The 13,868-nt window shown below is 39.3% G+C and overlaps 2 protein-coding genes across 3 annotated transcripts; both read left to right on the top strand.

The window, feature by feature from the left end:
* The first annotated feature begins 178 nt into the window (after positions 1-178).
* On the top strand, positions 179-6,023 carry hdgfl3 (HDGF like 3). The gene is made up of 6 exons (XM_034124738.1): positions 179-590; positions 2,659-2,735; positions 3,096-3,234; positions 3,519-3,677; positions 3,772-3,960; positions 4,281-6,023. Exons 1-6 carry the CDS (start codon positions 504-506, stop codon positions 4,299-4,301), a joined length of 672 nt encoding a protein of 223 aa, XP_033980629.1. The 5' UTR covers positions 179-503; the 3' UTR covers positions 4,302-6,023.
* Positions 6,024-10,380: 4,357 nt separating this feature from the next.
* On the top strand, positions 10,381-13,263 carry mrpl24 (mitochondrial ribosomal protein L24). Of its 2 annotated transcripts, none has more exons than XM_034124188.1 (6): positions 10,381-10,470; positions 10,704-10,890; positions 11,076-11,171; positions 11,478-11,581; positions 12,384-12,514; positions 12,892-13,263. In XM_034124188.1, exons 2-6 carry the CDS (start codon positions 10,708-10,710, stop codon positions 13,026-13,028), a joined length of 651 nt encoding a protein of 216 aa, XP_033980079.1. In that variant the 5' UTR covers positions 10,381-10,470; positions 10,704-10,707; the 3' UTR covers positions 13,029-13,263. The 2 variants fall into 2 exon arrangements, with proteins under 2 accessions (XP_033980079.1, XP_033980080.1); XM_034124189.1 differs by having other exon boundaries at positions 10,400-10,470; positions 10,701-10,890.
* The last annotated feature ends 605 nt before the right edge of the window (positions 13,264-13,868 follow it).

The raw sequence follows: 13,868 nt of genomic DNA, 5'->3' as shown, positions 1-13,868 counted from the left end.
GCACTTTCTCAAGCAAATACTGTTTTTATACTTGCTTACCCCAAATGGGTCCCTTTTTATTTATGTATTACATGAGAATAAACCTCCAGTGTGAGGTTTCGGTCGACAGGGGCGCTAACTGCAGCTTCGCCAGGTACTGGTGGCGCGTCTGCAAAGTGGGAAGCGGTTTCCATTTTCAAACCCTAACAGACCGAGGGACGGGCCCCTGGATTGTAGAACAACGTAAACACCAACACGTTAAAGCGTTTAGCCGTAACATTTTTACGTTTCCTTTCATAAACCAGTGCGTTGTCCTAATCAAAGGCCGCGTTTTGTTTTTTTATCCCACTGGATCCGCGAAATAGCTCGTCCGTCGCCGCGTCTTCGCTCCCGTTTTCCGCGCCTGGTTCATTTGAATGAAAACCCGACTCGTTTGCAGCAGGTGTTGACCAACCCGGACACTGATCCACCCTAAAATATTACTCTTTTTTTGGCGGACAGAGCAAGCAATTTCTGCAAGAAACATGCCGCGGTCCAACAGGCAAAAAGAATACAAACCTGGAGATCTTGTGTTTGCTAAAATGAAGGGGTATCCACACTGGCCTGCGAGGGTAAGCACCTGACGTTGAATGTATTTGAACCAGCTTAAGGTTTGATGTACATTTGAGTCTTTCTGTTTACCTACCAGGCCTATCAGTAACGTTGGTTAGCATTAGCTTTGATGAGTTAGCTTAGCTCAGCCGTGTTAGCTAACGCTGCCCAGCCTCCACACACAGCTAACCAACTGTAGACAAATGTCTTTCGAGTGAGTCATCGTGGACACAGACATCATTACCCTGCTCGGCTAACTAAATATGACTGGTGTTGCTAGCTGCTCTCTGCCGCCGAAGCTGCTCTTCATGTGCCGCTTTCGTCTCCCAGGGGGCCTGTTGTTAGGCTAATAACAGCTAACCGTGCAGAAGAGCAGCCACAAGTTAACGGTCATGTTATACACAGCTAGTAGCACACGCTCTGTGAACACAGGGCCACCTGAGGACACTGATAGGAATCCACTTTGTATCTACATTACTTACTAATTTGGAGGTGTTTTTTTTGTATAACTGTTGCATTACATGTTTGTGTACAGCGTGTGTAGCCATATGGTTTGATACTTTGTAAACATGCCTGCCCAGACTTGGTGCAACAAGTAACTGTTTCTGCTCCTAAGGATAGACTTTCATTACAGCCAGTGATGTAGAGTAAAGGTACATTTACAAAAGTACTGTACTTAAGTACAATTTTAAGGTACTTAACTTGAGTATTTCCATCTTTGTACTTCTACCCATTACAATTCAGAGTTGTTGTTTTTACCCCACTACATTTATGTTATACCTTTTTAGTTACTTTGCAGATTTGGATTAATGATATGATTGGATTTAAGACAAGCTATTGCAGTAGCACTTAATCTGGTTGGGTTTATAGATAGTTTTGGATAAAAAGCGTCAACTAAATTAAGTGTAATGTAATATGAAATATAATCGGCACTTAAATAAGACTTTAGTCACACCTGGACTAAATCCACAAGCTACCCTCCAGTATAAAAAGTAATTAAAATTAGATCCACTGTTACCAGCTGTGATAAACACTTTGATGCATCAATAATTATAATCAAAACATATAATATATCTAATTCTGAAATGGACCAATCTTAATAATGAGTACTTTTACTTTTGTTACTTTAAGAAAGTTTAAGTATATGTTTTTATTTCAATACTTTTCTACTTTTACTTGAGTAACATTTTGAATGCAGGACTTGTAACATTATTCCTGCTCTCTGGTAGTTTTACTTAAGTACGCAATCTGAATACTTCTTCCACTTCTGATCACGGTAAATACATTGGTCCATGCTAATAACAACAGACCATAACGTAATCTCTACCAGTTCTATGAACGCATTACAGTCAGTGTTTCCTAATCATTCATTATTACAGAAAGTGTGAACTTTAAACAGAATTACATTTCCCTCTAAAACGCACCCTCACTCAGAGCTTTATAAAAAACTGTTCTGCACTTACAAAATCAGATAAAATGTGGATCAAAATAAAAAACAATGTTGTTCTTTATTCTACACTATAGCCAAAACAATAACTCAAAAACCGTAACCTTCTGAAGTTGAAAGTCAACAGTTAATTACAATTTTAGTCAGTGTTTGAGTTTTTATGTTTCAATCTTTTATGCATTTGAATGACAGAACATACTATACCAAAATCGCAAAGTCCTGATCGGTACCTTTTCCTGCCTTTTTTTCTAAGTCATATCAGCCATGGCGCTTGTCAGCAGGCTACCTATCCTGACACCACGGCCCTATCTTGGAATGCCAAAGCTGTCTGTCTGGCAGTTTGCAAACAAACGCCATGCCTTCCTGTGCCTCTGTTCTAACAAATAAATATTGGCAAATACAAACATCCAAGCTTGACTTAAAAAATGTCTTGCATGGCTGATGCTCTGTGAACTCAAAAAACATTAACTTCTATAGAATGTTTAAAGTTTATATCTGTAAACATGATTCAGGATACAAATGTTTTGTTCTAGTCGTACTGGGTTTTCATTACAGTATTTTAATCTACTTTTGTTATTTCCTTCATTTTTGATTGTCCTATTTTTCTGCCTTTCCTAAGAAGCTGTGTTCTGTATTTACAGATTGACGAATTACCCGAAGGAGCTGTGAAGTCCCCCTCAAACAAGTACCAGGTGTTCTTCTTTGGGACACATGAGACGTGAGTAATGTGTTTAAGTGTTGTGTGTTTTATTCCAGGTGGAGCAAATATGATGGATAAACATTAAGAATTTAAGAAAATAGAACACAATTGTCTCTTTTTTCTGAATTTTGGGGGGAAACAGTAATACTTAAAAAATAAAAAAAATAATACTGAAAAGTTGATTATTTGTTGTGAAAATTATCACGGAAATACCTTATTATATCGTATATCGCAGTCAAATGTCCGTATGTAGAAATCGACAAAGCTAATTGTATGGCATAACTCCGTCTCTGACAAACAGACATTTGAAATGAACATGCTGGAGTGTATAGGTGCACACTTTAACGAAACTGAATGAGTTATGTTTGCTCACCACAGGGCGTTCCTGGGGGCCAAGGATTTGTGCCCCTACGATGAAAACAAAGAGAAGTTTGGTAAAGCAAACAAGAGGAAAGGCTTTGCTGAGGGACTTTGGGAGATCGAGAACAACCCCACCGTCAAGCATGAAGCCAACGATGTAGGTCTATTTCTTCGAGTCTGTTTTATTGTACTGTGAGTAATCTGTCTATGTGTGATGTCCAACTTTGGTAATTTTAGAACACCTTAAACAAAAATGCTCATGTCTGTATAAACCTGGTGAAATCTGTTTCTGCAAAAATGGCATTCGACTCTTTACCCCCATTGAAGACTGTCAGAGAACTGCCCTTTTAATTTATTCAAGGCAACAGTCAGAATTAAGCGTGTGCTCTTTGTTGCTCCGACTCCCTTTTCTTACACTATTATTTAAATCTCTGCCTGTAGTCATCTAAGAAGGACAATGCTTCAGAAGGAGCAGGGGATGCTGGGAGCACGGAGAAAGCAGACGCAGAGGGCAGCAGCGATGAGGATGAAGGGGCTCTGGTAATCGACGAGAAGAACGAGAGGGGAGGGAACAAACGAAAAGCAGAGGAGTCCACAGAGGTGAGCTTTGAGACTGTCAGTCGTACATACTCCAAGTAGGAAGATTCGTAGTTATTTATCTCTCTTGACACTGCCTCATACCTTTTTTCATTAGGCTTCACCCAAGCGGCCGAAGGATACTGAGGCAGACGGTGACACGAAAGTCGACGGCAGCAAGTCTAAAGCAGAGGCCAAGCTCAACGATGTGGCCGGACCCAAGGCAAATGCCCCCTCCTCACAGAGCGAGTCGAAAGCAGAGGCCCAGGACAAGGCTCCCGCAGGAGAGAAGCTAACGGCAGACAAGGTGAGACAATACACAGGGATCAGGACAGAATGTGGCCATTGTGGTGTTTTTGCAGGTTTTAGGATAACACCATGGTATTAAAAATGATTAAAAGGCTTTACTGTCATTTTAAAAACAGCTAACACAGTTTTTAACAATGGAAAATGTTATTACAAGGCACCTTCAACAATACAACATACAATGTAGTTAAAGACATACAAATAAATACAATTTTAGAAGTGACAATTGTACAAGTAAAATGCAGTTATTGGTACAGAGTCACTATTTATATCAAGTGTATTACTTCATGTATTAATTGCTCTCCACTTCTCTCCCTGCAGCCTGTGACAGACAGCGCTTAACGTCAACTCTCAGAAGAAAAAACCCAAGAAACTTTGATGCTTTTCCCAGGAATTTAAACATCAACATGATTACCTGCAGGATGCCAGATTTCAGCTGTTTAATTGAAAGGATAATTAAAAAAAAAACTAAAAGTTTGTATTCAGAGACAAACAAATCTTCATCTGCCATTTTTGGGATATCATATATCCCAGAAACAAAACGTTTGCTAATCTGGTTTCAAACAATTGAACTGAGCACTTGAAGGCTCATTTATAAATGGGATTTTGGTGTGTATATATTTTTTATTTCTAAGTGCAATTACATAATTACAAAGACTGAATGCTAGGTGTCAAAAACATTTTCAGTTCAGAGGGAATACAAAACTGAATATATAAAAACATTTAAACCCAACAAAAATGAAAAATACTTATATCTGATGGTTTTAAAACACATTATTGTACAGGAATAAGAACAAATTTCCACCCAAGCTTTCATAAATTCAATGTTTTACTTACATCTATCTCACCTAGCTTATCAGCCTCTTCTTAAATAATATATTCAGTCATTGGATACATGATGAGTTGCACTTTGAAAATTAGGTTTTTTTTTTCAGCTGCCCTATTAATCATTGTCTAGTTCACTGTATGATGTTTTAATGCAATACAGGTTTTGTTGCTTTAGTGTAGTGGAATGCTTCATTGCAGGTGACCAAATTACAGGATTCTTTTCTCCGGATTGAATATTTAAAGCCCATTTGAAAAGTGCTATTGTAGGATCAAATCAGTCACTTTTCAAAGCCCTATGTTACTTCCATCCGCTGATGAATGTTAATTATTGGAACCAGAAAGACATTCCTGAATGTTGTTGCTCAGTCTTTAAGTTTTGGAGTTCTCATGCAGGTGGTAAAAGTTATTTGTCGCAATTTTTTTGGAGAAATAATCTGGCAAACATTTCAAAATCCATCAAGTCAACTGTCAATTCCTCCCAGTTCTTATTAAGCTCATGTTAATGCTGCCATTGCTTCATACTTGAAATGTAACCAGGAAGAACACTTAGTTGCATTCATTAATTGGTTGTACCAAATATGTTTGTTTTTTTGTTTTTTTAATGTATAGCTCACATTGTTAATGTCATCATATGATCTCCACAAATTCATGAGAAGAGTGTAGTGAACCATCTGTAAAACTTAGTTTTTTCCAAACCTCTTAACTGGAATATGAGTCTGTTTTACTTCAATGGTCTTATTATTTTGGCTGTAAAACAAAGTTGTGATGTTTAAAAGTTGTGTTTTATTTTATCATTTGTTTAGACGACATGTTCAAAATGTGGTGTTTGTTATATTCCACTAGAGGTTAAATTGTATGGTTCAAGTGTTTGTGTAACACTGGACCTGCTCACTGTGTTACTTGGATGTCATTGTCATCGCTTTAGTGTTCTTGCCTGTATCTGGCAACATGGAGTTACAGTTAATCAAGTGATGAACCTAAGGGAATTTCAGCTTTTAAAAATGAACATGAAACTGACTGCTTTGCCTAAAAACGGCTTATACCCACCTATAACATTGCCCTAATTGCAACTAAGAAATGGTCAAAGGGGCCCGTCTGTAATATCGAGGGTATCATTTCGCATTGAGGTGTTATTCTTGGTTAAGCTTTCTCTTTTCCTTTCAGAAGCATTCATCTTTATCTGCTGCTTACTGTTGTAGTTGCCAGTCCATTTAATAAACATGTTGATTACAAAAATGTGTTTGTCTTTTTTATATTCTATAAATCTTTTTTATTGTGGATTATGAACTTCCTGAACTTTCAAAGCACCTAAAACAACAAGCGCTTAATCATTTGCTTTATTTTTGTAATAAACAGGGTTGTTCCCAACAACCAGGACAAAGTCTACCGTAACTTTTCAAACCAACCAAATCTTAAAAAACGATTTCAGGTCTAATTTTCTCATTCACTGTTTATATGCATGACACACAGGGGCGGACTGGCCATCTGTAGAATCTGGAGAACCACAGAACGGCCGTTCGTCAAGGGCCGTTGACGGCCGGCCGGCCCTTTAAAAAAAATGTGTTTAACGTCCTCATTTAAAGTGGACCTATCATGCTATATTTGAATAATATATTGTAGGGCCATACCTATATAAGGTATATTTATACGTTTTCTTTTTCAAAATACCAAACAGATCATGCATTTTAGCCATGCCTCATTTCGCTCTATTTTGCTCTCCTCCACCCCTGTCTTTGCATGCGCTGCAGCTGACCACGCCCCACTGCAAAGGAGGGGGCCGAGTTACGAGCATCATGTTACCATGCTGTTACCATGCCACGGCAACCTCTCATTCCCCTGATAGGTGGAGAGTTGGCCATATAGGCGGAGCTCCTCCGTCCTGACGTCAGAGAAATGTTCAAATCTGTATCAGTCTGTATCAGATCCGTTGCAGCCCCGTTTTTAGAGATTTGGGTATGGAGGAAAAGAGAGAGGGTTGTGTTTTCTGACACTTGGTGAGTTCCCTGGAACACCGGGGACACATATTCATGTATAAAAGACGTACAAAAGTGCATTTTGCATGATAGGTCCCCTTTAAGTTGCGCTGACGGCCGACACACACGAACGTGCACATGACCAATGAGGGCACGAGATAAGTTTGTGCACAGATGGAAGGCTGACAGGCAGGTAGGCCATCCAGTTATTTTAGACGGGCCGGCTCAAATGATTGGTCGTGCTTTGTACAGTACTACGGCTTCCACAGATGAAATTTTTTTATGGATTTTTTGTCAAAGCACTTACAGTAAGATATTCATTGCTATCAGGATGTTAAGAGCATTCCATGGAATATAACAAAAAGTGTATCTCGATCCGATTTCTCAAACTTACTTACCCCACCTTTAACGTTACCATCATAATAAACGCTGCTATTATACGGCTCTGGGTAGACGCAAACAACCAGTGACGTGCGGTGAGGTTCATGGCTGGTGAGGCACTGACTCACTGAGTCAGATTTACAAATATTACATTTTGACCTTAATCGAAATATTCGGTTATTTTCAAAAGCTTTTTTAGTCTGATGCTTCGATTCATTTTAAACAGACCGTTCAACAAAAAGGATACCCAAAATCTAAATATTGGATTGTTCTTTCTTAGTAAGATCCCATTTTCATTACAAATGTGGTCTTACTTTGACTTGAAGATGAAGTCCATGCTATCCTTCTGGACAACAATCTCTATTACTTTTTTGTAAAAGTCCTCCTTATCTTCCTGTAGTTTCAAAAGTCTAGTTTGTTGTTTGCGTCTACCGTCTCTGCGTAGAATTACAGTAGCAACAAGAACCTGTGGGCTCACATGCGCCCCCTTCAGTGCGGCAGAGGTTATGGCTGCATCCCCTGGTGCTTTTTTCATTGCCGTTGTATGATGAGACCAGTGAGCCTAAATATCATATATACGTGAAATAAGTTATTTAGAGACTATGGTTGGCGAGGATAAATGTAATAAAGGGATCTACCGTGAGATGGTAACAGTCATGCGCTTAGTGCCCGCTTTCCAGACAGTTTCTGTGGGGTACCGCATTCTGAGGTGAGGCAGAGCTCATCTGTGCCTCACCTTACCCCACAGTAACTGGCTTGAGCGCGCTCACAAAATAAGTGCTCGCGCTAAATTAGTGCCCGTGCTCCAGCAAGTTACTGTGGGCTTACGAGAGGCAGAGCACGTCCCTGCCTCACTTCTCATCGCTCCCGTAGCGGAGCTCGGCAAATTTGCTGATTTTGACTATAAAAAGCGATTGGAATCATACATAAATCACACTTACAACACAGATCAGTGGAGACAGATTTTATTATTATTACTATTTAGTTTTTCTTTTGTTGTTTTTCCGTTACATTGGAGTATGACAGGTGAGGCTCTGCCTCCCCTGCCTCCCCTGACTGCACGTCGCTGCCAGACCAGAGGATGCTGACCACGAGAGACAGACCTATTCCTAACATCAGTGAACTTCAGCATGGACTCAAAGGTACAAAGACCCCTTTCATACTGTACAAAGAATCGAGAAACGTTCTGGTTTAAATAGATAAAGTAACAACTATAATACACTGATATACATTCCATTAAACATGACTAAATACTGACACATCAGGGAAGTTGACTGTTCCTTCCTTGCAAAAAGTTACATTTAGATTTGACCAAGCAACAAGCAACATGATTTTTTTGTCATCTTTCACATGTCAATGTATTTAAGGCAATTATTATTTGACTTTGTGAAAATTACTACCATTTGTCTCTACATATTGTCTGTAAAAACGTGGTAAAAGTGGTTCTTGCAGTGAGACAACCGAACAGCATGATTCTACACTAAGTTCTGATAACAGTTGAATATTATTTTAATAATAACATATATTTTAATGTTGATTAACTGCAGACTGTTCATTCATAATCTGATTATCTTTGTAGTACAAAGTGATGAATTTAAAAAACACATTCAAATAATTTTGTATTTCTACAGCCCTCTAACGCACCTCTTTCATAAATAACACACTTTTACTCTGCAATAATGTTATATGTTTTATGTTTCTTGTCATTTCTGTTAGGAAAGAACATACCTGAAGGACACAACTGCCTCACCGTTTTCTCCGAGGGGCAAGAAGAAAATGAAAAGCTGATATGAGATTAAAGACCAATACAAGACATTCACTAAGAAAATACACTTTTATTGTGAACACAAAGATCTGCACACTGAATAGTGTGTAGTCAAACAGGACCATCATTTGTTTGTGACAGCTGTGCCCAGTATGGGCTCACAGATGCAGTTAGGGGGTTTCTTCATCAGGCCTGGTCCTCCTCCCAGAGAAAGACCGCTCCAGACAGGACATCCGTCACGCTGAGGTTTCTCCCAAAGTCTCTGCAGCTCCCTGGACACCAAGCTTTCTCAATTGATCCACACTGTGAATATGAGAGGGGAAAATGTGTGTAATAAATGCTTTCTAGAGAATTCGAACGGCACTTATCATGGCTGCCACTGAGGTACTTCCGGGTCATTTCACTCCGTTAGGAAGGTTCCTAAGCTAAACGGACTATTCGACTGCAACCAGAGTGCTGCTGTGCCTCCTGTCATCATTAATGGACGTCTCTTTAAAATGACCGCTCAGAGGAAAAGAGTTCTCATTTCTCTAAACGCCTGCTGCTTCCCATCCTCTCTCCTCGGTTCCCCTCCTCGACTCCTCCGCTCGCATCTCCTGTGGGCGGGACTAAGACACGAGGATAGGAGTCGAGGAGGGGAGATTAGAGAATTGAGAAGCCTTCTGTGTGTGTTTCTGTGTGTGTGCACCTGTCACAAATAATTTGCTCTCAAGAGATCCTCCCAGCACTGTTCAGGGCTTTCGGGCTGTGATAGCTGAACTAGTTTTGGTGTTGTGTAAAATGTCCTGACATATGTACATTTGTCATGGGATTTAAATACGCTTCAGGGTGCCTACATGTTCAGCTGCAGGTTTTCAGAGGCTGTCGCCTCTTGTCTTTTGTTATATACAGCTTCTATAAATATCTCTCAGCTCTGTCCCACTAACACTACTGTATATATTGGAATAATCAGATTCAGAATACTTTATTTATTCCAGAGGAAATTGGGTTTCGTAAGAGCTGCTCTATTTTAGGATGAAATTAAATATAAGATAAATAAATATTCACATTCATTGTGAGCTAGCCCTCCTTTGATTGGTTTATAAATGAGTTTTTTCTCATTAACTACACTTACAGGTACAAAAGTAAGAAAGCTTTGTGAATTCCATATTCCTCTTTGTTATGTTTCCTATGTATCCCTTGTAATTCAATCAATCAATACATATTTATTTATATAGCCCAATATCACAAATGTTACATTTGTCTCAGTGGACTTTGAAGTTTGTACAGAATATCAATACGATTAATAAAGAGCCTTCTGTTTAATTCTACATGTAATCTGGTATAATTAATTGTATTGTATTCTTATGACGTTTTTATTGTTATCATTATATATTTATGTATATCTGCGAGACCTTGTATGTTTTTTGTAACCTAAAAAGGAACCAAATACATGCAGATACATTATTTGGCCAGTGCGCATGCGTGCGGTCGGGTCTCACCCTCCTCTCCACTAGGGGGCGCTGCCTGCTGAGGATAGTGTTCGAGGCAGAGCTGCTACATGTGACATTGACATCAACAGAGGGTAAGATCTTGTGCATGTTATGTTACTTAACTCTATTATTGTTATAACCACACTGCGGCAAGAAAGGTAGCAGTCTTGTTCAAGATTTCAGTGCGTTTGAAAATACATTAGCATTTGGTTAGCCGTTGTAACACAAGTATAGTGATAGCTTCCCACAAACTAACGTTAGCATAGCTTGTGTGAAACTGGGCACCTTTTTAAGATAACTCTTTTGACATATGTTGTCCCAGTAGCACAATGAGGCTGACCGCTCTCCTTACGATGGCAGCCAAGGTGGTTGTGCCCAAAGATTACCGCTTCGGCACCAACAGACCCTGGACGGCGGCTGCTCAGAGGCTAAATCCTTTAGGGAAGAGGAGGAGGAAGGTGTTCGTGGAGCCGATAGCAGCAGAGGACTGGTCGGTGCTGAAAGGGGACACGGTGAGGAACTCAAGTCACAAGTCTTTATGGGCAAAGTGGGACTCAGTTGCCTGCCTTCTAACTCATTATTCAAGCGTTCTTGGCTAAACTTTGATTGACAAAATAAACTGGTTTAGCGATATCATTCCAGAATATGAGACTAATACAACATGGACTCATGTATCTGCTTTTCTTTTGTTTTCCAGGTGGAGATTATCGCAGGGAAGGACAAAGGGAAGCAGGGGAGAGTGAATCAAGTCTTCAGACACAGAAACTGGGTTATTCTGCAGGGCCTGAACACAGTAAGGAACTACTGTAATGTCTTTCCCAGAGGAAGCTGTGTACTGCATCACAGTATAGTTTGTTGAGTTGCTGTTAAGAGGATAATAAAGTTAGGTTCTTGACTGGTGATGCTTCCGTATGTTTTTTACAATTTTTTACCAAATACTTACGTTTTCAATGTAATTACTACTGTAGAAGTGTCACACACCACCAGATGGAGACAGATGTCTTGTTAAAGATCAAACAAGCTGACAAAGTGCAAAATAATGAAACATTTGTATCCATCTGTTGGAATACAACATTCTGAAAAGGTTTTCTGTTTTTAGCATTTCAGGTACGTCGGGAAAACTGGGGAATCCCGTGGGTCCTACGTTGCCAGTGAGGCTCCCCTCCTGCTCACAGATGTTGCGCTTATTGACCCCTCAGACAAGTACAGTAAACCTTGCTACTAAGGAAATAAATGTTGGCTATGCATATGCACACACAGGGGCGCCGTAAGGGGATGAAAAGTTAGGACGATTCTAAGGGCCCGTGACTGACAGGGGCCCAAACTATTTTAGAACATAAAGAAAAAAATGTTTAAGTAACCAATGTGATATCTTTTCATGGGGCCCAAAATCCCTGGCGGCGCCCCTGTGCACACACACACCCCAGGACATTGACAATAGCCTAACAACAGATTAGAAGTCTTGGCTGTAATCCTTTTTTCTAGATGCTCCTGCGATATTGCTATCTGGAGTCTTAAACAGCTTGTGCTAAACTCAGAGATCTCCTAGTGCTGCAAGAATGAGTCCTACAACTAGGAAATGAGTTCCCTTGTCTTGAAGTCAATGAGTTTTTGAAAAGGTTTTTAGAAAGAGGCTTGAAATAAGGTTAATTATTAAACACAATGTGCTTAAAAGGTTTTCACATATTGATCTACGACATAAAATATGTCTGTCATTTCCCCACTAAATGTTGCTTAATGAAACAGAGAATTTTCAGGGACGTTTAGCGACATCACACCAAAGTACCCCACCATACAGCCTTTTTGTGTTTATACTCACGGTCTTACAATCTATTCTAACTCCAACTTTCAACCTTTAACTTTACCAATTCATCTAGTTGGAAGTCTTTCGTGGAAGACATGTTGTTATTTTAAATCCTAACCTTTTTTTAAATTATTTACTGTGGATAAATGTAAATCAATTTGTGTCTTCATAAATCATGACATGGTGGTATTGATCTTGCAGGAAGCCCACAGAGGTGCAGTGGAAGTTCACAGAGGAGGGTGATAGAGTGCGAGTGTCTCTCAGGACGGGGCGAATCATCCCCAAACCGGTCGTAGAGCGACGAGATGGCATCGTGCCAGAGCAGTGGAAAGGTGAGTCTGTCTGTGTTTTTATTATTAGAGAATAATTATTTTCACTAACCAGTTTATTCCATGTCTAGCTAAGAGTCATCCCATAAAACTGTCTGCCAGTCAGTTTTCCACCATATGCAGACTTAAATTCTAAAAATAGGTGTGTGAGAGATGGAGTATGATTGTTTTATAGTGGAAGAAACACATTTTCTTCTAAACTAGAACACACCTGGAAATTGTTAACCTTTACCAATACATAATTGTTTTCCATCAATTCTGGGAAATTATTGGAACTGACTAGTTGAGTGAACAGGTGTCACGTTTATGCTTTTTTTTCTTGTGTTATTTTACAATCTATATATATCTTTGAATGAGACTGTGTCTTTCTGTTATTACAGACGGTCCAAAAGACACCAGTCCAGATGACACTCTAGAAAAAACCTACGTACCGTCTCTCAAAACCCTGGAGGAGGAAGTCATGGAGAAAATGGGCATTGTGGAGAACAGAAGGCACAAAGGGTCCTACTGGTACTGACCAGAGACATCAGAGACACTCAGGCCCAATCGTGCTATCCAGTTTTCACAGGGACTCTGAACACCATGTTTTTGTGGAAGTCATGCAGAATGAAAGAGAGGATGAGGAAAAACAGACGTTCTTCTCAAATGTTCCCTGATTTCAGTTGCAGTCCTTCTCTATCCACAGCAGTGTCAGAGTTTGAATTATGTTTCTTTTCTTTGTAATCGTGAATAAATGTCAAATGTAAACTAATACAATGAATAGAGTAACTTGATATTCTCTTTGTTATACAAACTATGATGATATGATACATTATGATCCCTTACAGTTGTTACTTCTCAGAAAAGAAAGAAAAGGAGAAGAATGTATAATAGCTGCTGTATATCCACCCCTCACGATGCTAACGTTAAAACTAAAAGAAAATCATATTATTCATACCATTTTAAATTAACATTTGTTTTAGAAAATTCAAGTAAATGACATGTTTTGGTTGAGGGATTATTTTAAAGTATGAAGTTGATTATTCGTTTTATGTATCCTCTTCCAGCTTACATCAAACCGTTAACGCTAACCCATCGGGCTGGATTCCCAATCGTGATTTATTTTGTCTAATTGAAAGATTCTTAAGCGACAGAAAATATAAAACCACAATGTTTCCATAACTTAACATGTCAAGGTTTGGCTTTGATATATCAGCATTGACAACATAGTCACAGTCATTTTGGGAGAGAAAATCACATTTTCCACGCTAGGCAAACAGTGGAATTACACATCTGTAATGAGATAAGAAACAGTAGCTTCTGTCCCAGGGGGAAATGGATCCCTTGACATTTAGTGTCGTAAAATACTCCATAAACG

This window comes from Trematomus bernacchii, unplaced genomic scaffold (genome assembly GCF_902827165.1).
Source record: "Trematomus bernacchii unplaced genomic scaffold, fTreBer1.1, whole genome shotgun sequence".
Lineage (NCBI taxonomy): Eukaryota > Metazoa > Chordata > Actinopteri > Perciformes > Nototheniidae > Trematomus > Trematomus bernacchii.
The sequence above is the reverse complement of the archived record's forward strand: the minus strand, read 5'-3'. Positions and strand labels throughout refer to the sequence as shown.

Excerpts from the sequence above, each read along its gene's own strand:
- hdgfl3 (XM_034124738.1), top strand. The coding sequence starts at position 504 with ATGCCGCGGTCCAACAGGCAAAAAGAATACAAACCTGGAGATCTTGTG. Across the intron at positions 591-2,658 it reads ATCCACACTGGCCTGCGAGG|ATTGACGAATTACCCGAAGG; the intron begins GTAAGCACCTGA and ends CTGTATTTACAG. Across the intron at positions 3,961-4,280 it reads AGAAGCTAACGGCAGACAAG|CCTGTGACAGACAGCGCTTA; the intron begins GTGAGACAATAC and ends CTCTCCCTGCAG.
- mrpl24 (XM_034124188.1), top strand. The coding sequence starts at position 10,708 with ATGAGGCTGACCGCTCTCCTTACGATGGCAGCCAAGGTGGTTGTGCCC. Across the intron at positions 11,172-11,477 it reads TTCTGCAGGGCCTGAACACA|CATTTCAGGTACGTCGGGAA; the intron begins GTAAGGAACTAC and ends TTCTGTTTTTAG. Across the intron at positions 12,515-12,891 it reads CGTGCCAGAGCAGTGGAAAG|ACGGTCCAAAAGACACCAGT; the intron begins GTGAGTCTGTCT and ends CTGTTATTACAG.